At 37.4% G+C, this 26,270-nt stretch overlaps 3 protein-coding genes across 3 annotated transcripts in view; 1 reads left to right on the forward strand and 2 right to left on the reverse strand.

Annotated features, from left to right (window-relative positions):
• Positions 1-19,241, reverse strand: part of LOC133526847 (DENN domain-containing protein Crag) — a 55,370-nt gene extending 36,129 nt beyond the window's left edge. The window contains exons 1-5 of the mRNA XM_061863660.1: positions 19,013-19,241; positions 18,689-18,855; positions 7,294-7,458; positions 3,028-3,267; positions 2,169-2,256 (exon numbers count right to left, since the gene is read on the reverse strand). Of these exons, the coding sequence (XP_061719644.1) occupies positions 2,169-2,256; positions 3,028-3,267; positions 7,294-7,458; positions 18,689-18,815 (620 nt within the window). The 5' untranslated portion in view covers positions 18,816-18,855; positions 19,013-19,241. The remainder of the gene's footprint in view (positions 1-2,168; positions 2,257-3,027; positions 3,268-7,293; positions 7,459-18,688; positions 18,856-19,012) is intronic.
• A 1,819-nt stretch (positions 19,242-21,060) lies between these two features.
• LOC133526835 (U3 small nucleolar RNA-associated protein 15 homolog) lies at positions 21,061-23,565 on the reverse strand. Its single transcript, XM_061863634.1, has 4 exons — positions 23,338-23,565; positions 23,157-23,255; positions 22,835-23,017; positions 21,061-22,268 (listed from the first exon to the last, which is right to left on the reverse strand). The coding sequence occupies exons 1-4, from the start codon at positions 23,449-23,451 to the stop codon at positions 21,081-21,083; spliced, it is 1,584 nt and encodes a 527-aa protein (XP_061719618.1). The 5' UTR covers positions 23,452-23,565; the 3' UTR covers positions 21,061-21,080.
• Positions 23,566-23,738: 173 nt separating this feature from the next.
• LOC133526836 (mitochondrial inner membrane protein OXA1L-like) lies at positions 23,739-25,156 on the forward strand. Its single transcript, XM_061863635.1, has one exon. The coding sequence runs from the start codon at positions 23,920-23,922 to the stop codon at positions 25,099-25,101; it is 1,182 nt and encodes a 393-aa protein (XP_061719619.1). The 5' UTR covers positions 23,739-23,919; the 3' UTR covers positions 25,102-25,156.
• Positions 25,157-26,270: the final 1,114 nt, after the last annotated feature.

The following is a 26,270-nucleotide window of genomic DNA, read 5'->3' on the forward strand; positions in this document are numbered from 1 at the left end:
TTTTAATTTCCGCAACCCAAAGGTTGCCTTTTAGCGATAAGACCGCATGTTGTTTAATAATAAAGTACCTACACATACGGATGCATATGTAGATGTGCACGCATACATACATTGCTAGTTTCGGATACAAAATAGAGATAGGGCTTCGAAATTAGTTTCCTTAAAATGCTTCAAGAGGGCTCTCTGTTCTTATATATTTACTTTACTCTTTACATACGATCCTTACATTTTATAAAAAAAAAAGATTGTATATCAAATATATATATATATATATATATATATATATACATAATTGCAAAATTAAACCAACAAAATCGCAATTTTAATTATTTTCCATACTTCAAGATGGGCTCTCAGTGACCTTGACTTTTTTAAAGAACTACTTAGTCTTTTTGATTTCTAAGTTTGATTCTTATTTTTTTGGCGACCTTCATTAAAATGACTGGGCACGATTATTTTTTATTTTGATTTTTGTCCCTCCTACTTAAGTACTTAATATCTTCCAGTACATTCCATTCAATAAACAATACATTTACACTTTCCCTAAACCTGTACAGTTCACGAAATCTTAAATTGTCAAAACTTCGCAACGTATCTATTATTTTAGTGTTTTTTTTTATTACTTCGGGTAAACCTTACAATAAGAGGTTTCTTAGCACATTGTTTACTTATCAAATTGCCTTATGACATAGGTATCAAAGTTTGAGAGCCACAATTTTACCAATTTTTGTATCAGGGTTAAGATCGGATACAAAAGGGTAGACAACGGACCTATTTCTTTGTGCTACCTTATTATATTTCCATTAGAAGCAACTTTTTTTCACCATCCAATGTTCTCCCTTGATGGCAAAACACTCGTTACCCTAAAAAAAGTATGTCTCATCTTTACACAGGTACAAAACTAAAACCGTTCTATATTGAAGATTACCAAAATTCAGGCCGAATCTACGGTTATTATTTAACGATTCGCTACGTACTTCAAGAATCTGTCACGTGTTGAGATCTCGAAAAAACATTTTTTCACGAGTTTTCTCAATTGGTCCCAAAATTGTCCGGCATTACCCCAACATACTTTACCCAGATTGTCATTGCGATACGTTCTTCAATAAGGCGGCCCAAGTTTAGCCCCATCGTACTACAAGTTAAATAGATTGTAGTTTAACCATAGGTATATTTATACCTACTTACAAAATTTCTCAACACACCATGATCACCTCCAACTTACTGATACGGATAGGTACAGTCAAGTGTAAAAATATGGGTGTACACATCTTACTCAAAAATATGTCCCATAGCATCTTATTCCAGTGTAATAAGAGCGTAGTACCATATTTATGAGACGATTCTTTTGATACATATTTTTGCACTTGACTGTACGACGACAACCGAAGCTGAGACATCATTCTTTTTTGCAGTTTTTACCTATATGGTAATTAATATCAATCAATCAATCAATCATTTATTATTTCGTCATCATAGGTGTAAAATACATTTAGTACAGGTGATAGGGTGTTTGGTATTAGGGTGTAATAGATACAGTATAATATAAAAATGAAAAACAATATTACGTGGTAACAACAAAAACAACTTGCGTCGGGCAGCGCAGAATAAATTCCGTCTGGCTCGCGGGCGATGTCGACGGAACGGCGCGCAATGAGCGAGCGCACGAGTCTCGCGTCTGTGTGCGTGCACTCACACTTAGATAGCTCCGGCTCCCGCCCACCGCAGCGCGACAGAAACATAGCTTCAAAAATTCGAGATTTGAAAAGTTGCTCAGCTAGGAATTGCTCTTAACAGACAAAAACGTATAATCGGATACATTATTTACAGCAAAGCATGGCATGTACGTTGTAATTTAATGTACCTGTTTCAATTATTTTTAATTATTCCCTACAATTCTTGACTTTCAAAGAACTAGCACGATTGTTACTCATTATTTACTTCAAAATTCTACCTTTGAACTTTCTACTTTTTCATTTAGAAAAGCATATTTAGAATCTAATGCTTACTTCTGCGAAATTCTTTATTCTAAAAACGAACTATATGCCTTTTCATCGTGACTAGTTCCCTAATACCATTCGTAGATTGTGCTGTGGTGCATTTAATAAAAGCCATGATCATGTCCAACCATCGGTAGATGATGAGGAAGTAGGTGGAAGTGAACTTACCTAAACAGTACTTCTGGCTTGTAAGCTATTAAAGGAGGACGGTTCATTGACTTCTTGTAACAGAGAAAAACGTCGCTGCCCATCAGTCCTGCAATTAAAAACAAATTAACTTAATACTTAAAAAATATGGCGCCCGCGTTCCTTATCGTAGCATACCCGGTGTATCTAGAATTTAATTAACATTTACATGGTCAATGTGTCATTATAAAAAAAAAGAACAGGTGTAAAAATTTACTCTGTTACTCGATAAGTCATGCAGGTATGTGCTGTTATTCGGTATACTCCATACTTCTGGATAAGATTTACACAGTACTGGCTTTGTTCTTATTACCTTTGTTAAGGTTCTTGGCGATCATACAAAAGGCGTGTGGTGGGCATTCTTCCTTGCTGGCTATGATCACACACACATCACCACTACAAGCGCGTTGCACGAGGCGCAGGCGTGTGCCCGTCAGTACGTTATGAACGTCTTCACTGTGTTGTTCACTAATGGACTGTTACTATCACATACCTTTGTTAAGGTTCTTGGCGATCATACAGAAGGCGTGTGGTGTGTATTCTCCCTTGCTGGCCATAATCACACACACATCGACCACTACAAGCGCGTTGCACGGCACGCCGACGAGTCCCATCGGTACGTTATGAACGTCTTCGCTGTGTTGTTCAACATAGACTGTAAACATACCTTTGTTAAGGTTCTTGGCGATCATACAGAAGGCGTGTGGCGGGCATTCTCTCTTGCTGGCTATGATCACACACACATCGACCACCACCAGCGCGTTGCACGGCGCACCGGCAAGTGCCCGTCGGTACGTTATGAACGTCTTCGTTGTGTTGTTCAACATGGACTGTAACATACCTTTGTTAAGGTTCTTGGCGATCATACAGAAGGCGTGCGGCGGGCATTCTCCCTTGCTGGCTATGATCACACACACATCGACCACTACAAGCGCGTTGCACGGCGCACCGGCGTGTGCCCGTCGGTACGTTATGAACGTCTTCGCTGTGGAGTTGTTGACGTTGGCTAGACGTTGGCCGACGGACTCGAGCACCATTTCAGCATCGGCCATGAGACGCTCTTTGCCTTCGTACATAACGCCTGTCAAATAGATACAAATATTTAGTTCCATGCTCTCAATGCTATGTATACAAAATGAAGCACCATAGGCCAGTGAATCGTGTCACAAGCCTTTCTTCTATTTGTTATATGGAAAAAAATCTACAATATAAGTTATTAGTTTAAACTGTCATTTCATTTCATACCAATTTTATTCTTCGTTAAGATTTTTCATCGCAATTTAGTGACACGAGACGTTGGCTAGAGTTTAAGCTTTCAAAGTCGATAAAGAGGAGTCATGAGCTCATAGGCAAACAAAACACGCCTTCATATTAAGATTCGTAAATTTTGTTACAGTGTGTTAAGTTTTGTAGGAAGAAACATGAGGACCAAACCTCGAATTTCAGTTTTTTAATAAATTATTATTTCAAGTTGGAGCTGTAATTATGCTTATCGCATAAACTTGCGGCATCGCCTGCGTTACCAGGTCATTTTTTTGTGTTGATGGAAGAACACATTTATGCGAGGATCTTTCAAGATCTTTCATTTAAACCCATATCCATTTCTTCATTAAACATTATATTATATGTATAAAGTGAAATATACCTAGTTGGTTACTAAGTTCTGTTACTCGAATTGCAACCTCTTTATTTCCGTTAAAACAAATGCTACCGAAAAAATAAAAAATGACAATGTGGTGGATCTGTTAGCTATAATTATATACCACACATAACACTTATCTCGTCGTATCTATAATGAATTGGGGCCTAAAAGAGAATCGTATCGCAGTAATTGCGTTGCACAAATGTAGGCACCCGCCAAACATGATTTTGAAGTTTCTTGAAAAGCTAAAAATCAACAAACAATTTGTTTATCGCACAATTAATAGATACAATAGTACTCAGAGCTTCGATGACCGCAAGAGGTCTGGAAGACCACGCACCGTTCGGACCCCAGCTCTAATAAAGGCAGTGAAGGCGAGAATTGCAAGAAACCCCATCCCGAAGCAAAAGTTGTTGGCAATACAGATGTCTGTGAAGAGAAGCTCCCTAAAAAAAGTTATCAATGAAGACCTTGGACTACACGCTTACCGCAGACAAAAAGGTCATTTGCTTAATGGACGATTAAAGACTATGAGGCTAGAGAGAAGTCGCGTGCTATTGAAGCGGTACGGAAAACGCAAAAATACTATTTACAGATGAAAAATGTTTTACCATTGAAGAATGTTGTAACCGCCAGAATAAAAGAGTGTATGCAAAAAACAGTCAAGAGGCGATTGCGGCTGCTCCGAGAGTGCAACGAGGCCATCATCCCTCTTATGTGATGATTTGGCTGGGTATGTCATACTCAGGGCTAACACAGGTTCATTTCTGTGAAAAAGGTGTGAAAACTGGGGCCAAAGTTTACCAGGAAACCGTTCTCGAACCAATAGTGAAGCCCTTAAGCCACACCCTATTTCAAAACCAGCCATGGGTCTTTCAACAGGACTCAGCTCCTGCACATAAGGCAAAAACAACTCAAGCCTGGTTCCGAAGGAACAAAATTGACTTTATTGCCCACGAAGACTGGCCGTCCTCCAGCCCGGACCTTAACCCCCTGGATTATGCCATATGGCAGGTTATTGAGGAGAAAGCCTGTGCTAAACCCCTCACGAATCTTGACTCCCTTGAGCGGGCCATAGTTAAGACAGTGACGGAATTAGACATGACAATCTTGCGTGCCGCTATTGATGACTGGCCTCGTCGTTTGAGGGCCTGTGTCAAGGCCAGAGGAGGCCATTTTGAATGATATGTAATTCCTGATTTTGTGTACTTCATTTTAATATATAGTTTATTCAACTTTCGTTCGTATATTTTATGTAGATAAAGATTATTGCAGTAACAGAATTTAGTAACCAACTAGGTAAATATAATGACTATTAACCCAAAGATATCCTAACGTTTTATTGCAATATCTCCATTTTATTATACACACATTTTTCACTGCCGAAATATTACGGTTCCATTATTTATCACATGGGCCATAAATGTTTATTATTTGGACATTCCAGTGACCTTTGAAGAGTGGTTTAGGTCATGAATGTGACCCGGTCTCAATTTATGTGACATTCTCAATGTTTTTTTATTAAATGTTATAAAACATAATATTATAAAAGTCATAAGTAGGTAGGATTTTTACGTATCGAAAGAGTTAATAGAATAATTATACCGACTATATTGTGAGTCCTATAAACTATAAATAACTATGTACGACACATAGAAGTAGAAGTAGGCGTCTTCATATTGCGCGTGTACAATCGGAGAGGCCAAGGTGTTCACAAATATCTTAACAAAGCTTCTATTATAAATACGATAAAGAGCATGTTCCGATGTTTTTGGTACCTTGGTCGCTCTGGTATATCTGATGGCGACTTTTTAACAGACCATTGGTAATCCTATACATTTAAAATAAAGTTTACGAACTATCAAGTAACTGTGTAAACGATAGTACTGACGTGATAATAAGTTTAATTTTTTTGTGAATCCCAAGTAACAAATGTCATTCCGCTTCGTTTAGAATCTGTATCAGCCGCAAAGGGCACCCGAGCGTAAAATGTAAACCAGATAAAAAACTGTACAAAAAATGCATTATTTGCTGTCGCCGCGCTATCATCGTTATCTACCGTATTACATAATCAAGCCAAGTAGAACTGCAAGTTGCTGAGCTATAATAACCTTTAAGATAAGGCAGTACGAATTTTACTTTGTTGTTAACTGGATTACAGGGCAGTTTTTGAATAAAACATGGCCGTGGTTATGAAAGAAACATGTGAGTTCATATTGGTAATAAGTTCATTTGGGTTTCGTTCGCTACGAGATTAGTTTTTTTAAATATTGGTATCAATTGAGAATTGGTGTATTTTGAGTTTAGTGTCGCGTGCACCGGATAGGTGAATTCGTGTAATGAATATTTTTTTGCTGACGAATTTACAAAGCTTCCTTTAACCGCGCATTACGCGCATATCACTTTGTAATTCCATTTTTCACTCCATAATATAAATTATGTTTCGCCAGACCTCAGACAGTAAATATGAATGTGCAGATTTCTATTGTTCATCTATCAAAGTAGTCCCATTGTTTTTGTTACCAAAGATTGCGGTAGTCACTCAACGGAGCACTGAAATGTTACTGATTCTGTAAACACTTCTGTCTTTACTCGTAATTACATAGGAATCTAAGGGTACCCTCGTCGGGGTACAAAATAGTTCGTAGTTAGCCCTGCATTTTAATAATTATATAGATCAAACACTGCGAAGTGTCGTATAGATAGAACAACATCAATCAAATCACATAGTTAAGAACAGAAAGCAGTCCTGTCAGTGTGAGTGCGCTCTGTCCCGCCCCCGCCGTATGCAGATGAAGCACTCAGGCGTCCGTAATGACCCATGGTTGAGGTTAGTAAGCAGGCCTATCAGCGTGAGCTCCACTAGTAAAGCGGGCAGTACGTACTGTCTGTTTCACTAATTCGTAATCATTCGCAACTGCCTTGCCGATATCAACCAGCTGCTCTCTATCCCGCCCCCGTCCTATGCAGATGAAGCACTCAGGCGTCCGTATTGACCCATGGTTGAGGTCAGCAAGCAGTCTTATCAGCGTGAGCTCCACTAGTAAAGCGGGCAGTACGTACTGTCTGTTTCACTAATTCGTAACCATTCGCAACTGTCTTGCCGATATCAACCAGCTGCGCTCTATCCCGCCCCCGTCCTATCCAGATGAAGCACTCGGGCTTCCGTATTGACCCATGGTTTAGGTCAGCAAGCAGGCCAATCAGCGTGAGCTCCACTAGTAAAGCCGGCAGTACGTACTGTCTGTTTCACTAATTCGTAACCATTCACAACTACCTTGCCGATATCAACCAGCTGCGCTCTATCCCGCCCCCGTCCTATGCAGATGAAGCACTCGGGCGTCCGTATTGACCCATGGTTGATGAGGTCAGCAAGCAGTCTTATCAGCGTGAGCTCCACTAGTAAAGCGGGCAGTACCTACTGTCTGTATTTCACTAATGCGTAACTATTCGGAACTATCTTACCGATATCAACCAGTGGCGCTCTGTCCCGCCCCCGCCGTATGCAGATGAAGCATTCGGGCGTCCGTATGGAGCCATGGTTGAGGTCAGCGGGGAGTCCACTTGGCGTTGTCTCGATCAGTTCGTAACCATTGGGAACCGTTTCGCCAAGACTCGGGAATACGACACCTGGAAAGACGTATCTTTTTAAATATCGTATAGAAAAACAATAACGATCTGTATCTATGGTTTGTACAGTCAAGTGTAAAAATATGGTTGCGTACAACTTACTAAAAAACATGTCCCATGACCCATGTTGTTAATTCGCCGACATAAGAGCTATGGGACATATTTTTGAGTAAGATGTGTGCACCCATATTTTTACACTCGATTGTACCTGTATGTCGGCGGCCGATCATAATATCCGCTAGATCATGAAATTCCTAAGCATATCGTGAAACGTGAGAATTATTGTCTCGTACCCTAAGTAGACGGAGAGTACATTTCTGGACAGTTTGCCCTTCTGGCATCTGAAGCAACCTAACGAACCTATCCTACCTATATATTGGTTAAATGTGACTACCGTCAAAAAACATTAGGTACACAGGATCTTTACGATCGGGCGGATTTTCCAATCGGCCGCTGCCATACAGATCACCCTTTAATAAAAGGATTTTAGCTTATAAGGCTATCAAAATCTACTTAGATGAATTAAACAAATTTGTGAGCTGCGTCTTCAACCTTGTCGTCTCTCGTCACTTCCCATGACGTGAGAGTATGGAGCAGGGTATGGCATTAGGCAAAATTCCTAAAATAATGTGAGTTGCTATAAGAAAATTTAGCTGTAAGTAGATACTGCATCATCTTTTTCTAATTTTCTAGAGTTAAGGTTATTCGCATAGTATTATCTATCTGTTCCGGTGGTCAATAATTATATAGATGGATCGAGCCGAGCGGCGCCGCCTATTTGGATTGCTTTTTTCCCCTTTTCGTAGGTTAATGTGCTAAATTGTGCCAGAATAGGCAAGCTCATGAGAATCTAGTTATCTAACCCAAATCGTAAATAATATAGACAGGTCAACGTCAACTCTGATGGTATTGGTATGACATGATTGATCGTTTACAACGCGCACAGGTGTGGTAGGGTAGGTATATTACAGTGTTTTCTAAGCGATCAGGCAACCAGCCATCACGATTGAACTGCATTGAAGACCTACATGGCAAGTCGGCAACCTTTAAGATTTGTTGCAAATCGGATTATTGTGAATTGTATGATAATTGACCGTCGCATTTATTGCTGCATTTAGTGCATAAGAATGTCATATCACTCAAATAGAAAAAAACATTACCGTCGAAAACAAACACAGTTCAAGTGCCTAGTGTTGTGGAGCGTGGAATTAAATTACCGCCTGTTAGTAACCTATAGGTTCAAAATGAATTAATAATAATGATAAAAAATATGAGTCTCAAAAATTCAAAAATTTAAACTACCTAAATAAACAAGAAATTGTACGTACCATTCGATCCTTTGTGACGTCACAATCATGTAGTACGGGGGGTTTCATATTACGTAAGTACGATTGTTAGACTTTGAGTGTAATTTCTGACTATTGTATTGCTTTAAATTATTAATGCAATAGGTCCCATATAGACATATGTATCCTCAAAACAAACCTGATCGATTGATACCATTAATAGAAACTTGTCACCTATAATCTAATAAATTTATTTATCCATCGTACGAGCAGTTCTTAACGAACGAAACTAGTGCCTACGCCAATTCTCGGGATTAGTTGCCAAGCGGACCCCAGTCTCCTATGAGCCGTGGCATAAATGCCGGGATAACGCGAGGAAGAAGGAAGAGCAGTTCTTAACGACAGCTTTAGTATACAAATACAAAAATAATTTATTGAAAAAAGTAGTGTACAGTGGTTTCAATACTAAGGATTGTTATTAGAGAAAAGTTTACAAATGCCTGAACTAGGAGTTCCTGTGTTTCAGGCAGAAAAAGATAATATTAATTAATTTTAATGATTCACTGAATTATACATTATAAATAGCCTTAACAAAATAACTTATTTAAGTATTAAATATAATACAGTAAGTAATCATTTTATGACTATTAGTAAGTAGTAGTATGGTTGATATTGATGCTTCCTGCAAAACATTGTCCTGAGTTTAAATCCCGAAAATAACATTTATTTGTTCCACTGCCAATGTATTATTTAACGTTAACTACCAACGGCCAGATGGATGTGTTCGTTACAACAGCCAATAGTTTTATTACGATCCGTGTCGACGAACTTTTACATTCTTGATTCAATGCATCGATCAATGATACCAATAAAATATGAATCACACGGGTCAATAGGCCCTTGTTGTATTATTCTGGTACAGATGTTCAAAAGCTAACAAACTACGCCTGATACAGTTATTATATAGTTGTCATACCCTACACACAGTTCCTGAAACTTATAACTACTTACCCCTTTTACCCAGAATACGAACTTATTTACGCGCTAGCGAGCCAGCCATACTGTACCCGTCATATTGTGCTGTCTTATCGAAAAAGCGCGTGCTTTGAAAAATCTAGCCCTTGCACATAAAGGACGCTAAGCACAAATAATTTCGTACTTTCCTATCTCAAACCATTTCCTATCTCTATCACACGCGTATAATTATATTGGTGTTTCGCTCGCACAGTGGCATTTACCGCCGGCATTATCGCCGGGACAGCATACAGTCATATAATTACGCGCGTACCATACAGATAGAAAATGTCGAAACAATGTACGAAATTCTTCGTGCATAGCGTCCATACTTTAAATTCGCGCCTGCTTTTATTTCCTATCGTGCGAAACATATCGCACTAATTGTATATCTCATAATATATACTCTGGCACGTCCACTTTGTCACTAGAAATACTTAGAAAGAGGCGGCAAATTTAAAAAATGTAGGCGCGAAGAGTTGACTTCCCATAGAAAATTTTAATTCCGCGCCTTTTTCTATTGACAAAGTGGGTGTGTCTGAGTATAAATTGAGACAGGTAAAATTATATTAGGAATGGCAAGCAGCGCCTACAAAACGTATTGTGATTGTAAAGCCCGCCGATCCACCAGCCCACCGCATGTAATAACATTTTCTTAAGCTGCACACCTGCAATAATATCTGATAGGCTAGAATAAGGTGCGCATGAGCGATTGTACAATATGTGTCAGTTAAACATATTAATATTTTGAATAGAAATTATATAGGTAATACTTCATTATAGAATAGACAAAGTTTAATTTGCATCGTATTATAAACGTTGTAAAGGTTTAATGTGTCAAGTTCAGTACTCCTCCTAAACCTCAGAATTCTCAGATAAAGAATTAAAGGTGTATATTATAGGTACCTTTTATACACATGTTTGCACTCAATTTTCATTTGTGATACCGCTAATTGACTTAGCAGCCCGCGTAGCCAACATGCCAATCTTTAACGCTCCGTTGCGAAGCACTCTTCCGCATTAGTGCGACAGTGACAGTTGCGTTTCTTTCGCTTCGGAGCTTAACGATTGGCACGTTGGCTACGCGGGCTGCTAACGTGTCAATCATCATAGTAGGTAGGGTAATTTAACCAATAATTGGTTCTTTAAAATTTAATAATTTTGTCTCTGTTGTTGTGGCAAAGTCCCCATTATTGCCTTAAAATAAGGGAGATAAGATAAGGCTTGAAGGCCACCGCTAGCAGCGTTTCCACCAGATACGACCCGGAACGTGGATCCCAGCACCTATCCCTAAAAGTCGGCGACGAAGTTCTTTTACAAAAGCCTTAGCCTCTGTTCCCCAGGGTCCCGCAGTCTCCACTGCAATTGGCACAATGTACTATACATTGCTCACGAATTAATATTCCGAATCATCTCCAAAATTAACTATCAGATTTATTTGCTAATTTCTGTATAGGATTTTTTAGTTAGTACACCAGAAAAGGTCCTTAGAATAATCTTTTTTGAGCGGGTGTAGCAAATCAACAAGAAAACAATCACAATAATACATCCATTATTGCTGATTTAAAACGTCTAATTGCATACCAATAAATTTTATTTATTTCTTCCTTGCTTTTATTAGGGTTCCGTAGCCAAATGGCAAAAAACGGAACCCTTATAGATTCGTCATGTCCGTCTGTCTGTCCGATTCTGTCACAGCCACTTTTTTCCGAAACTAAAAGCTATACTGTTCAAACTTGGTAAGTAGATGTATTCTATGAACCGCATTATGATGTTTACACAAAAAAAAAAAAACAATAAATTTTGGGGGTTCCCCATACTTGAAACTGAAACTCAAAAAATCTTTTTTCATCAATACGTGTGGGGTATCTATGGATAGGTCTTTAAAAATGATATTGAGGTTTCTAATATCATTTTTTTCTAAACTGAATAGTTTGCGCGAGAGACACTTCCAAAGTGGTAAAAAGTGTGTCCCCCCCCCCCCGTAACTTCTAAAATAACAGAACGAAAAATCTAAAAAAAAATATATGATATACATTACCATGCAAACTTCCACCGAAAATTGGTTTGAACCAGATCTAGTAATTAGTTTTTTTTAATACGTCATAAATGGTACGGAACCCTTCATGGGCGAGTCCGACTCGCACTTGGCCGCTTTTATTTATTACCTCAGGTAAAAAATATGCAGGAACTGATCTTATGATCTATTTACAGCTTGCTCAGTGTCGCGTATAGTGACGTAATGTCGATAAGAGCATCTAAGGATCAGGTCTCATGGCCCACGCAAATGGCTTATGGTAATTTGTTACTTAACAGTAAATTGTACGCCATTACTGGATGTGCAACAAGCTAGGGAGATAAGTAGTGCATAAGACTTGCAGTATTATGGTTACAATATTGTGCACGTACAATCAGTATCAAATAGATACTGATTGCCTAATGACAGCCAAAGTGGCCAAATGTACACGGTGTAAAACGAGGAACCCGAAAGATTTTAACCACGCACTTCTGAGGCCAAAAGAAGGAAAAAATGTTATATGACTTTAAGTAAATATCGGCAAAAAAAAAACTGTTTTATTTTTTCAATTGTTTTACGACGTACGTAAAACGTTAATGTTATAGTAAACCTGCCACACAAAATGATTTTTACGTTTTTTTTTTTGAAAACCTAGTTTTTGCAAAGGTTACTTGTCACAGTTGTCACTTTTTGACATGTATCAATAAGGATATTTAGACTACGCGCCATAATGGCATCATCGCCATCAAAAAGGCATTTTGCGCTAAGTTACAATAAGATGTTTTTTTATTTGGCATTAACTCTGAAATATACATAAAAAAATACATGATATTTTAGTCTCTAAATATGATCAGGAAACACTGTTAAAATCTTTCGGTTTCCTTATGTTACACCATGTATAAAATAAATATTATAGGACAATAGACATAGTCCCATAGTAAGCTCAATAAGGCGTGTGTGTAATATTATATTTAATTACATTTATACATAGACCTCCATAATATGACACATTATTTCTGCAAATAGTGCAAATCCATTCCAAATAGGAGGGAGGGGCAAATGACATGGACCGAATCCCACGCGAGCAGTTATTTGTGTGATTCGTTCATTTCTTGTACGTTTTTTTACGCGCCGACCAATTCGTATCCCACAGCTCTGTCATTGAATAATTTAAATTGTTTACGTGACCGATGATGCATTCGGAAGATAGCCAAAGGAACTCTTCCATGGAAAAATATAAACACATTTAGTTTTGGCTCATTATAGAAAGATCTCGACAACTACAATATATTCTGGTTTTGGCACAATTATATTGATAATAATGGAAAAAAACTTAATGTTTTCGCGGAAGAGAAGTGTGTGACAGGTGTAGTTAGGACAACAATGTTGCCAGTTGTTTTTTTTTACAATAAACTTGCCCCGTTAGTATGTATGGGACAAATCTTGCAAGTTAAATTTGATCCACTTCCCGATTTCCGATGAAGCTGAAAATTTGCATAGATATGTAAGTCGGGTGACAATGCAATATTACGGTACCATCAAGATGATCTGATGACGGAGACGGGAGGTAGCCATAGGAACTCTGTGACAAAACAACGCAACCTTTTTTGGGGGGTGGGGGGGGGGGGGGGTTTGGGGGGGTTAGAATTGTCTTGATGAGTATTAGTTGCCTGTGGAAAAAAGTACAGTCAGCGATAAAAGCTTGTACTAAAATGAAATTTTTGCCAAAAACTTATTTTCTTTCTATACTGACTTCGGAACATCGCATGAGACAAAGGAAAAAGCAACTCGGACGAAATACGAATATAAATATTATCAGTTCGGTTTCAGTTTCCTTGGGACTTAGATGTACTATTAAAAAGAGTGATTCAATACAATGTCAAGTTCCCGATAAGGGTGACTAGTTGCCAAATAAGCTGGCAAACCAGTTACCAAAGACAGGAAACCATCAGCGCCTTTCTTACCGGCCTATGCATTCACCAAACATTTATTTTACTGAGACCTTATTCATAATACGACTCGTGAGATTCGTAGTAACTTTGTGAAACCAGAGGTCAACTTATGCTGGTCGTTGGGGTGATACGGTCAGAAAGCTGTGTATAGTAATATAATAATAATTGTGTATAATCGTAGTCTATAGATAACACAACACTATTCTAAGAGGCATGCAAAAATCTTTCCGGCTTTTAGGATCTATGTGAAAGCAATAACATTCTAAATTGTTTGAACTTTTTATGTGGTCATCTTCTACGATCGTAGAGTTCGAATTTTAACTTATATTGGGGTAAATTATGTAATAAATGTTATGTTTTTTTGGATAAATTAAGATTATGCCTAAATTGCTCAAATAAAGATGATATTTTTAAATAAATATTTGGGGACAATAGCTTGTACTATGGGTACTAGGCGAGGCGACGATATACATCATACTTATATAGATAAATACTTATTTATATACATAGAAAACACCCATGACTCACAAACAAATATCTGTGCACATCACACAAATAAATGCCCATACCGAGATTAGAACCCGGGACCATCGGCTTCATAGGCAGGGTCACTACCCACTAGGCCAGACCGGCCGTCAGTTTTCGTTGCAGACTTTCTCTGTGTGAAAGAATTGGACGGTGTGTAATATTCTTGTAGGACGGTAAATGAAAATAATACTAATAGGTATTTTATTTTTCACCACACCAGCTCTCTTGATACTTCCAAAAACTGATGAGAAAGTTGCATTTTATCCATATGTGTGGCAAATTAATTAACATCAATTCTGAATTGTTTTGGTTTGCTTTTGTTAATATTTTACATTGAGTATTTTCCTTGCGTTGGTGTGGGGAAAAACGTTGTTTGCTTGGTGGCAGTTTGCTTAACCCTCATGCCTTGAAACCCTTGCGACGCTCAAGATTCCATTTTCGAACTTTGGAAACGTTCGCTTGCTCGGGTATCCATATTAAACATTTTCCCCCTTGTAAAACAAATAACTATTAGGTATAGCTTCAGAACATATGGACGTAAACGCCTAAGATTATATCGCGCTTTTGCTGTTTCGTATCAGTAGGAATTAGGAAAGTTAAAGATGTGCTTACATTGAATAATATTCAGCAATATATTATATCGCTGTCGAATTTTCTAATCTAATACTAACCATTTGGATAAAATAGCTTACGCCAATTTCTAGGATTAGTTGCCAAGCTGACCCCAGGCTCTCACGAAAAGCCGTAACAAACGCGAGGAAGATGAGTTAGCTACATTTACTGCTAAAATGTATGAGACAGGGCCTTACGTATATTATCAGTGATATGAAGTTATGATTTATGGTTGCGTTGTATCAATTACGGTAACGGCAGCCGTAACACGATGCCTGACCACAAATCTAGTTCAGATCAGACCGGTTCTGCATGTCACAAAATGCCTATATACACTGTAAAACAGATTTTTTGCAAATGATTAGATTTCTACTTTCCAGTATACACGGTGTAACATGAGGAAACCGAAAGATTTTAACAGTGTATTCCTGATTACATTAAGAGGCTAAAATGTCAAATAAACTTTTCTAGATTTCGCCTAGTTTCAGAGTTAATATCAATTAAAAAAAGAACATTTTCTTATTGCAACTTAATGCAAAACGCCTTTTTGATGACGATGAGACCATTAAGGGGCTTAGTCTAAATATCCTTATAGGTAGATGTTAAAAAATGACAAGTAACCTTTGCAAAAACTAGGATATACCATATTTTGGTCTCAGAAGTGTGTGGTTAAAATCTTTCGGATTCCTCGTGCTACACCGTGTATAAACACACTTCTTATATGCATTATAATTACGTTCTGCTTCTTGTAAGTGTATAAGTTGTTAAGTACTAAATTTAGAAATCATGTTACGTCTATGTAGTCAATGTACTTGGTTTTCTGGTGGTTTATGCAACATGTCGAATGTCGAACAAAAGTGCGTACCAGTAGTACCAAAAAATAAGTCTTTTACTTAGGCATCACTGGTATCAGTATGAAATTTGATGGCCGATTTTATAAATGATGTTTTAAAAATATTTATGGCTGCCAATTAAGACCAGTATATTTCAAACAATTATTCTGAACTTTATTACAAAGTGTTAGGGATCAGTTTTAATTTCGAATCTCTTATGCCCGTTAAAAACTTGTATAAGTGCAATATACCGCCGCCGCCACCGCATACAACTTATCTGCTTTGCCTAAAGGTTGACTGGTAGAGAATGCCTTACGGCATTAAGTTTGCCTATTATACAGTGTGTTTTCTTATGTGCAATAAAGATTAAAAAAATAAATATAAATAAAATGGTGGTAAATGAGAAGGGAGGCCTTTGCCCACCAGTGGGATACTATAGTAGGCTACAACACATGAATACTATGTCATCAACTCATCAACAACAATCTAAACTATTTAATTCAACTGACTTGTATTTAATTAATAATAATAATATAATAATTCAGCCTATATACGTCCCACTGCTGGGCACAGGCCTCCTCTCATGTGCAAGAGGGCTCGGGCTATAGTCCCCACGCTAGCCCAATGCGGATTGGGGACTTCACATACACCTTTGAATTTCTTCGCAGATGTGTGCAGGTTTCCTCACGATGTTTTCCTTCACCGAAAAGCTAGTGGTAAATATCAAATGATATTTCGTACATAAGTTCCGAAAAACTCATTGGTACGAGCCAGGATTTGAACCCACGACCTCCGGATTGAAAGTCGGACGTCATATCCACTCGGCCACCACCGCTTATTCTCTCTAGCTGTATTTAATTATTCTCATTAATATGGTATAGAATATTATAATGCATGCATATCAATAGTGGCACTTGTTGATGTGACATGTTTAGAATAGTAAGTATAATGACCCTGGTAAATTGTTTTAAACTTAGTATAATGAGATTATATTTGAATAACATTAAATTAAACACCAAGTAGGTATGCAGCCTTAAATATTTTCTGAAAATAGATGTGTGTTGAGAGTACAATGGAATAGGCATTGGTTTATTATGAGTGGAATCAATTTAATTAAATACAATATCCTCGTTAGTTCAATGTTAAGACGAAATACATAGAACAGTGAGAACATTCTGGAAGAGCTATGATGGATAGGACTCATTGAAGAGATTTATTGTGAAAAATTTCCAAAAAGTTGGAAAAGTTCTAGGAAATTTCAGGAACATTTTACAGGACATTTCGATTTTCGAAATTTTTTGCAAGTGGAAATTGTGGTAACTGATGGCACATCAGTAAGTACACATGATATTAATGTCTTCATCATGGTGACAAAAAGTTCTGAAGCAGTGGAAGCCATTGTTACATATGAAGTTCATGCAGCATAGATGACTTAAGGAATGGAATGCATTCCCGCCATCTGTATTCCCTGAGAAACATGTCCTCAGTCTCTTTAAAGTAAGAGTGAATAGGCTATTACTGAAGGTGCTTTCCATCAGGTATGACTAGGGCCAATCGCCAATCAGTTTATCATAAAATAATAAAACTTTACACTTTTGCTGTTGAAATGCTTTGGCTTCTCCGTTATATGCAAAACATATGTTTTATGCCGAAAAAATTAAGATTTTTTTTACTAGTATCACACCATTTCCACAACTCGACAACTGGCGCCTTTTTTGCATGAGGGGGGATAGGCTAGTCCAGCCAGCCCAACATCATTAAGCTAGGTACCAGAAGGTTAATTCTCAAACAGGGTCAATTATTAGCATGTAGCTGCATAATAAATAATAAGCACTATCAAATTAACACACAACATTCCAATCATTTTAAAAATAATGTCACTACCCTTGATAAGGTTTATCAAAACAAAAATCTGAGAGAAAATAATTGTATGCCCGCCACATAAACACATTGTTATCAAATTTTAATCAATGGGTTTACATCGGGTCAAAATAAAGCAAAACCGGTCATTGTTTTCATTTAAATGCTTCACACACCTTACTTAATTATGTTGACCTAATGGGCATCTTAACTGCCAACATGCCAAAACGCCATGGAATGCAGCATAATGAAAATTAAAAAAATAGAGAAAATTCACAATACAAAAATAAGAAGTATAACTAAAACCATATATGCATTATGCTATGCAAAACAAAAATTAAATTCTGATGGGCCGGTCACACGGCACAACTCGAAGATGGTAGATGGATGTCAGAAACCAGCAGGTGGAGTGGCCCAGAAGGCAAGCATTGCTGGGGACCATATACAAGATGGGACGAGGATATTAAAAAGACAGCTGGACCAAAGCGGCTCCATATAGCTAAGGATAGAGATAAGTGGACGTAGATGGAGGAGGCCTTCACCTAGAAGAACAATGTAAACCTATAAACCACAACCTAATTTTAAATTATTCACAATATCATGAATTTGTAACTGATTTATGTTTAGAATAAAAGGCTTTTTTATTTTATTTATTTTAATGGGCATCTTAACTAGGATCCTAAAAATAATATTCCTAACCAGTTCAGTCTGACCACAATGCTAAATCCAGTGACACTTTTAGGATATATGATTCTGAATTAAGTAAGATGTGTGAAGTACTTTACTTTTTACATCTATCCTAACCAAAATCTACAGGCATAGGTAATAAAACTGATTTTATTCTAAATAGATAAAGACCAAGAAACAATCACAATTTTTTTTTTTAAATCGTAACTGAGACTAAACTGCAACATAGCAGGATATATATGTACATTAATTATTAGAATGAGAAAGGATTATTATAATGCAACATACATTATAATATGTTATATTTGCCATAACCTATAAACCCTGTTACAACATAAATAACCTTAAAAGGTGAATGTAAGAAATGTAGCTCTAGGTATGTTTGATTTAGGGTATTCTGAACTTTAATGTATAAGCAAGAATAATAAAGGAAACACTTACTGATATCTGTTATTGGAGCTTTTGTACTGTATCCCTTTAGATGTCCCGAGTCAGAATCGTCCAGTAACTCCGGTGTCTCCGGCAGTCCCGCGATTACGAAGTAATCCGCCACTCTCTTCTCATCCATGCTTTTTAATTAACTTCAACTACCCTTGAAAATAGTCACACTACGAAAAAAATCAGAAAAACATATTACAAGAACCCCGCACACATTTTTATATTATATTCACTTTGATTTCCCATCTAAAAGGAATATTTAACATTTATTCAACACAGAATATAACTAATAACACGAATAAAATAACAAATCATAAAGGTTGTTACCAATAACATGGTTTGAAACCCTTTAAGTGAGTTATGAGTTCGTTTTATTGTAAATGGCTAGTTTTAGACGACGGCTTGTACATGAAGTGATCATTCTCACTTTTATTAACCATTAACAACTTATTGCGTTTATTCACTGATTAAATAAAATAAAACACAGGTGCATCACAAACGTCATTTTTGCTTTTCAGATTGGACGACTAATCGTGTAGTTACGAAGTGAAGTAGGTAACGTATAGGTGACAAATAAGTATTTCACTGTTACTAGTATTTGTAATTTGTAGTAGTATTCTTGCTCCGTAAATGAACATTATTTAACAGAATGAAATATTAAAATATCAATATTATATCAAGATAATATTAAACAAAAGTTCCTAGTTATTAAATTAAATACCATAAAATACAAATACTCATAGTATTTATACTACGTATTTAATCTAAAATTACTAGAATCCATAGTGTCGACAGATTTAACTGTATCCAAAACCGTGTCGTCCGTTTCATCACCTGACAAAATATGGACAAGATGCTGTTTAAGACATGACATTTCTTAGTATTTTATTTAAATTATACAAATATTACATTTATTAGTACAATAATATAACCTTATAAACAATTAATAATGTAAACTAAAACTAAAATATGACTAAATTAAATCTAAAACTAAAATAAATCTGAAAATGGCCCCTGCGGCATAGTACCGAAGACGCTGGCAGCATTTCCTCGCTGGATCGTTAGACTGATGCGTTGAGCGACGAAGCTGCCAGCTCTTTGATCTCCCGTGGCGTCTCTGAGTCTCTTAGACAGATCTTTGAAGAGACTCAGAGCGCCAGGGCCCCACGGACCAAGGGTCTCGACACCGAATGGAATAAAATTGTACTCGGCGCCGATACCCCTGTACTTTCCTACCTTGGCGTTCTCCGCCGCCTCTGCCGCTGTCGCTGCCCTCACGGAAGTTCGGTGGAGATGTGGACATCCCGTCCGGTCTCTTGCCGCCAGTTCTGGATATACCGGTCGGCTCTAAAAGAGCCGGCACATTAACTGAGGCTAGAGACCGGCGGATGATGTCATTGAGGGTAGCATGTCTTGAAAAGCGGCCAGCGCTTCGTTGGCAGGAAAGTCCGTGGTGCCCTAGTTGGTCAACTTCACTTCCGCAGGGGCAGCGATGGGGGGCGCAGACCGGGACCCCGAGACGAAGGCAAACTGCAATACGAAGTGTGTCGGGATTTAGAAACGTGCCTAAATTTGGGGAGGAGTGCGCATGGAGCCAGTATCCAGCTTCCCGTGTTCCTGCAGCTAGGAGTCTGGCTCGTCCCTCGGTGTCGGAATCATTTAGTAAAGAAGATACGGTAAATTTACATGCAATGTCGTCCCAGCTCCTTTGAGATTTCGGGTGTTCGGGAAAATTTTGACCGGGGCAAGCAACTGGCCAAGCATTTTTGGCATCAGCCAAGCCCGTAGCCTCACAGTTTGTTCGTAGGATTTGATGCTGTTTTAAACGCAAAATCATAAAAATGATTTTAATAATTAAATATTACACATTTTATTTTAAATGAGTAAGCCGGCAATTGGCAAAAAAGAGTACCTATATTTTTTCCCAGGACCGTCTCAATGGTCTCATTAGTCATTTCAAACAGACAGCGATAATCGTACTGTCTTTGTCTTATCCTAGTGCTTGCAACCAAAAGAAAGAGATAAGTCGTTTTCGTGGTTTTTACTCGAGTTGCCAGAACATTATGGGCTTGTGCACAAATCACGCGAGGTTTTTTCGACTATTTTTTGCCCCCCCCTCCCTCTTGGTGATATTTGGTGAGTGAGGTAATTGCCTCGTGCGTATGCTCGCGTATACTGCTATGGTGGAATATGCAGGGTAACGGTAAACAAGGTCTCTATTGGATAAGGGTAGGTATTGATCTACAGTCTATAAGTGAATTTTGTCATGGCATGTGTCCTTGATTAAAGCGTAAACATTCAATAGCTTTTTTTGCGTTAGTTCTCTCTTAAATCCATTACACTAGGTGCAGGTAAGACAAAACAAATAACACACACATTTTTAATAGTTCTTTAATCATACATCAATAACAATTTCTTTCTGAGCAATAGCAGAGGGAGCTAGTATCTCATTAGTGTCTATAGGAGCTGTACCCACTTGAGCCCCAGCTAATAATAAATTAATAGCTCCTTCCAGCTCACTCACCTTTTTACACACTTCTATTTCTGCTTGAACTCTTTTAGCTATATTTTTATAGAGAATCTGGTTGGCTTCAGTCAAAAGATGTATTTGGTTGCCATAGACATCAATGACGACATTTAAAACATCAATCAATGTTCTAGTAAACATGGTGTCTCCTAATTTTCTTTGTATAAATTTAAGTAATTTGTATAAGTGATGATCATCTATGCCACCCAAAGCTGTGTGAAAGACATTCCTTTTTAGTAGTTCTTGGAGCATAGCAGTAGTTCGAGTGGGATATTTGGAAGCAGTTAAAAGAGTTGTAGCAAGCATTCTAGAGTACTCATGTTTCCTTAAATATTTCTCCGTCAATGGTTCAGCTGCAATCTTTGCCTTACTTAGTGATAAATCAATGTTGGACAGCTTATTAAAGTCTGATACAAATTTAAAACTTGTTTTGTTCTCTGTATCTGTATCAACTTTCTTGTTCTTGGAATGCTCTCTTTTGCTGATGGATATAACACCATCAACCATCCCGACAGCCAGGACATCATCACGGTCAGATATAGCCATGCTAAGAATTGCATTAGGAAAGTCAATATTGTGAACAACGCCAAATGTTGAAATGTCATAGAACTTCAAATGTCTGTCCAATGATGCAGATATGAGTCTACTGTTGTTACTAGACAACCTTAAGGATGTCACTGTTTTGTGGTGTGATGAGATGCAAGAAAGTAGTTTTCCACCATTGAAAATGTCCCAAACCTTTATTTGTGTGCCTCCAGCACTTACAAATATACCTCCAGATGGTAGGAAAAGTGTAGACTCTATTGGGTCTCCGTGGTTGACCGTAAGTACAGTCTCATTTGTCCGACAGTCATACATTTTCACAATGTTGTCATAGCCACCAGATAAAATGATGTCTGGTGAGATTGGACTTGTGGCACCTGCTCTGACATAATCGGTGTGTTCTGTAAAGTTGGCAACTCGGGCTTCTGTAGCAATGTCCCAAAGGCCAACTGATTTGTCATCTGAACAACTCAAAACTTTTAAGTTGTCTTTTGTAAAGTATGTCCTGTGTACCTGTAAGTAGAATGATAACATTATTATTATTATTTATGAAAGATACAATTAACTTAGTTTAAAATTATATCTACAACTAATATTAGAACGAACTACAATAGAGTACTTTCCTACTAGTCAAATCAGATTCTTTTTTAGAACTGTCAAACTATTTGCCAATATAGAATTAATATGAAACAAGTGTCACAGTAAACTCACCTACTTTTTTTTAGTTCTATCCAATTTATTAAATAGAAATTTAAGACATAACTGCTATCTATGTTTTTGTAATAATTATCTGGTGATTTATTTTGTGCATGGTAGGAAATAATTTATTTTAAATACAGGAAACATCCCTATGGTGATGTATTAGTAAATTCTATTTATTTAAACAAATAAGTTACAAAGTAAGTTGTGATTGTTTCAAATCAAAATATATTTTTCTTGCTTCTAACATTACTATGAAGTCTCTTAACATCCCTTTTGCACTATGTGGCTAAAATATTTCATGGAAAGTTGGGTTTTAATTTTTGTTTGCAAAAGGATTAACTGGTTAGCACTAATATTAAATATTAATTAGTACTTACTGGTCCAGTGTGTCCTGTAAATACTCTAAGTACATTTTTAGATTGGACATCAAACAGCTTGACCACCTTTTCTTCACTGCCTGCCACCAGCAAACGCCCGTCACCCCTGAAGGTTGCCCCATAAGCACCTTCCACAAATTGAGACAGGTTTTTGGCAACTACTTTAGTAATTGGATCATAAATCTGTTAAAAACAATTGATGGGTAAATAATATACTTACTGTAAATTAGCTTTGCAACATAAACATTTACTGGAGCTATAAGATAAGATAGCTTTTATAGAAATATGAAGTACTTATGGTTATTCATAGAATAGTGCTTACCTGAACTCGAACGGAACATGTAGCGGCAAAATAATAGGGCTGCACTGGACAAAAGTCCAAGTAGTCTATAGCTCCATATTCTTTGACAAGGACTGGCAACTAAAACAAATATAATTAGTTAATATATATTGCTTAACGTGGAATAATAGTCAGATATTAATATTCTTAACACTGAGCTTACCCCAAGTTTCTTCCAATATATTGAATCTGGAGTTTCTTGGGCTTTGGGCGGTGCATATATCTTTTTGTTAGTCTTCTTGAATGGGTATGCTATTTTTGATGGAGTTTTCGCCATTGTGATGTTATTACTAAATCTTCATAACAAAAACAGTGCTCTAGAAATTCGCGTGCAATTCTAACCTCAACCTCAATCAGTAAATGTCAACTCTACTCAACTCGATCAACAGTCACCAACCGACGAAGTCCGAATAATGCTAAACACTTTTACCGACATCAAGGCAACATACATAAATATTATGAAGTGAAATTTGGACCATAATTAAATTCTAGGCTTTTCAGCCGCATGGTATAAAGCTGTTCAAGTTTTTGTTTTAAACTCTTGAATAATGTTCTGTTCTGTCATTTCTCTTTGTCATCTGTCACTTCGCTAGCGTTACAGCTAGATCGGGTTATGATTTTATTTTAGAATTTAGGAATATTTCACGTAATGAAAAGTTAATTTATTACGGTATATTAAGAATATGCCTAGTTGCATTTTGAATAACCCATTCCATATTAAAGATACAAGCGGCATTAAGTGAAAATGTTCAAATTATTGAGTCGCCACGGGTGCCGTAGTGCAACTTTGAATTTGTTTAGGGACAAGTTTGAGGTTAGAAAAGTGAAGACTTATTATGTATACGCATCAGCTGGATCTGTGCGATTCTCATCGTCAGGTAGCGACGCAGGCAAGACTACTGCTTTAGTAGATGCTATCCCGGAGCCACCGCCAGTGCCGCAGATTCCTGATGGATTAGCGGAGACGGTACAGTCGTTAGCAGCCAATGGAGAATCTACTTTCGCAAGTTTAGGCCTCGGCGGCTGGAGTCCCGTCGGCATGGTGCAGCAATGCTTAGAATACGTACATGTCTCCCTTGATATTCCATGGTGGGGAGCTATTTTAATAGGTACCATCGTCGTCCGTGTCGCCATGTTCCCACTAGTCATTATGGCGCAACGAAACACTGCAGTTATGAATAACAACCTGCCAGAAATACAGCTGCTACAAGTCAAGATGACTCAAGCAAGGCAGTCTGGTAATCAATTAGAGGCCGCCCGTTACGCTCAAGAAATGATGATGTTTATGAAAGAAAAAGGCTTGAATCCTTTGAAGAATATGTTGGTGCCTTTGGCCCAGGCTCCCTTCTTCATATCCTTCTTCATGGGTTTGAGAGGAATGGCAAACTGCCCTGTTGAGAGCATGACTTATGGGGGCTTAGCTTGGTTCATGGATCTAACAGTACCTGACCAGTACTTCCTACTCCCTCTTATTACCAGTGCCACATTGTGGGCAACAATAGAGTTGGGAGTTGACGGAGGCCGTCTGGAAGCCTCAAACATGGTCATGATGAGATACTTCCTGCGAGCGATACCAATAGTCATGATACCTTTCACAATTAACTTCCCTGGAGCAATCCTTGTTTATTGGTGCTCCAGTAACTTCATCTCGCTGATCCAGGTTGGAGTCCTCAAAGTACCTGCTGTTAGAGATTACCTTAAGATTCCTAAACTAGTGAAACACACCCCCGAAGCCCTGCCGATTAAGAAAAAAGGCTTTGTAGAAGGTGCCAAAGATTCCTGGACCAACATGAAGATCTCCAAGGAACTGGCCGAGAGACAAAGGGTAGATGAGCTAATCTTTACCAAGGCAGGAAAAGGACCCTTACAAAAAACATACAAATATGATCCCACAAAGCTTTCTAACGTTCAAGCGAAATCAAAATGATTTATTGTATTTAGTCTGTAGATTCTTTTAGTAATAAAATAAATGTTGACATAAACTCTTGTATCATTGTTTGTTCTTTTACACTAGCAGAGTTATCCACGCCATCTATGGCACTTTCTGCTGCTTAACGTTTTTGGAACTATTTAGTAAGAATGATCCTAGATGGCGCAACTAGTTAAGTTTGAGTCGATACTGAATATAAATTATTTTATATGAAAATCAAGTTATTTAATTTGTCCAGTGGTTATATTAGTTAAAATAAAGAAAAGTAATAAAATGTTATTACACAGATGTTTCAATATTTCACCAGAGATACAAGTAAATAATATAATCTTATCTGATACGAAGTTGCCTTCCTCATTGTTATTCCCGCATCAAAAAGGTCTTAGTTCTATATTATTTGTAAGGCACTTTGACCTCTGCACAACACTGGCGCATCTATTTTAACCCTTTCAAACAATACATTAGACATTAGGATGTTAAGCGGATGGACCTATAAGTGTCCAAATTAAATGACAGTTTGCCTGGTTACTCCTTAAGTGTCTCCTCTCTCTTCCTCTCTTTTATATATACCTGGATAGATTTATGACTAATATTATTATCTTATTAATGGCTCTGTGAGCTGAAGACCTTGCGTGAAGATTCATAAGTAAGTTCAAAAATATAAAAACAAATAATACTTAGTCATTATCACAGCGTACTCACAGCTAATGGCACTTAGCGTGCTATAGAGGTAATGGCAGTTCACCATTTTGAACAGTTCCCAAAAAACGAAACTACAGAAATATTATATTTAACTACTCAACCTGCTCGCAAAATTTCACGAGAATGAGACTGACAGGTTTAGAATTGGTTACTTGACACATGTTAAATATTATAACAAAATTTAGTTAAATGGATAGAAAATGAGTCATCCATTATAAAAAAGTGGAAAAAAATATATATATATAGTGATTATAAAAAAATACAAGGCTCCAAAGCCTAAAAAAAAAATGTCTTTTAAAAATAGAAAATAAAATGGTATCATTCGATTCCTTACATTTTATTGAAAAAACGCAATATTTCAGGGTCAAAATGGCAATTTCCTTGATCTTCCATACATTTAGGACAGACTTATATGATGTGGCCTATTACCTAATACTTTTTTTATCGTGGTGGTGGTGAATAGG

Source organism: Cydia pomonella, chromosome 17 (genome assembly GCF_033807575.1).
Source record: "Cydia pomonella isolate Wapato2018A chromosome 17, ilCydPomo1, whole genome shotgun sequence".
In the NCBI taxonomy this organism is placed as follows: domain Eukaryota; kingdom Metazoa; phylum Arthropoda; class Insecta; order Lepidoptera; family Tortricidae; genus Cydia; species Cydia pomonella.

Coding starts and splice junctions, on each gene's coding strand:
- LOC133526835 (XM_061863634.1), bottom strand. CDS start 23,451: ATGGCGAAAACTCCATCAAAAATAGCATACCCATTCAAGAAGACTAAC. Junction 23,256..23,337: donor TATATTGGAAGAAACTTGGG/GTAAGCTCAGTG, acceptor TATTTGTTTTAG/TTGCCAGTCCTTGTCAAAGA. Junction 23,018..23,156: donor CATGTTCCGTTCGAGTTCAG/GTAAGCACTATT, acceptor TGTTTTTAACAG/ATTTATGATCCAATTACTAA.
- LOC133526836 (XM_061863635.1), top strand. CDS start 23,920: ATGTTCAAATTATTGAGTCGCCACGGGTGCCGTAGTGCAACTTTGAAT.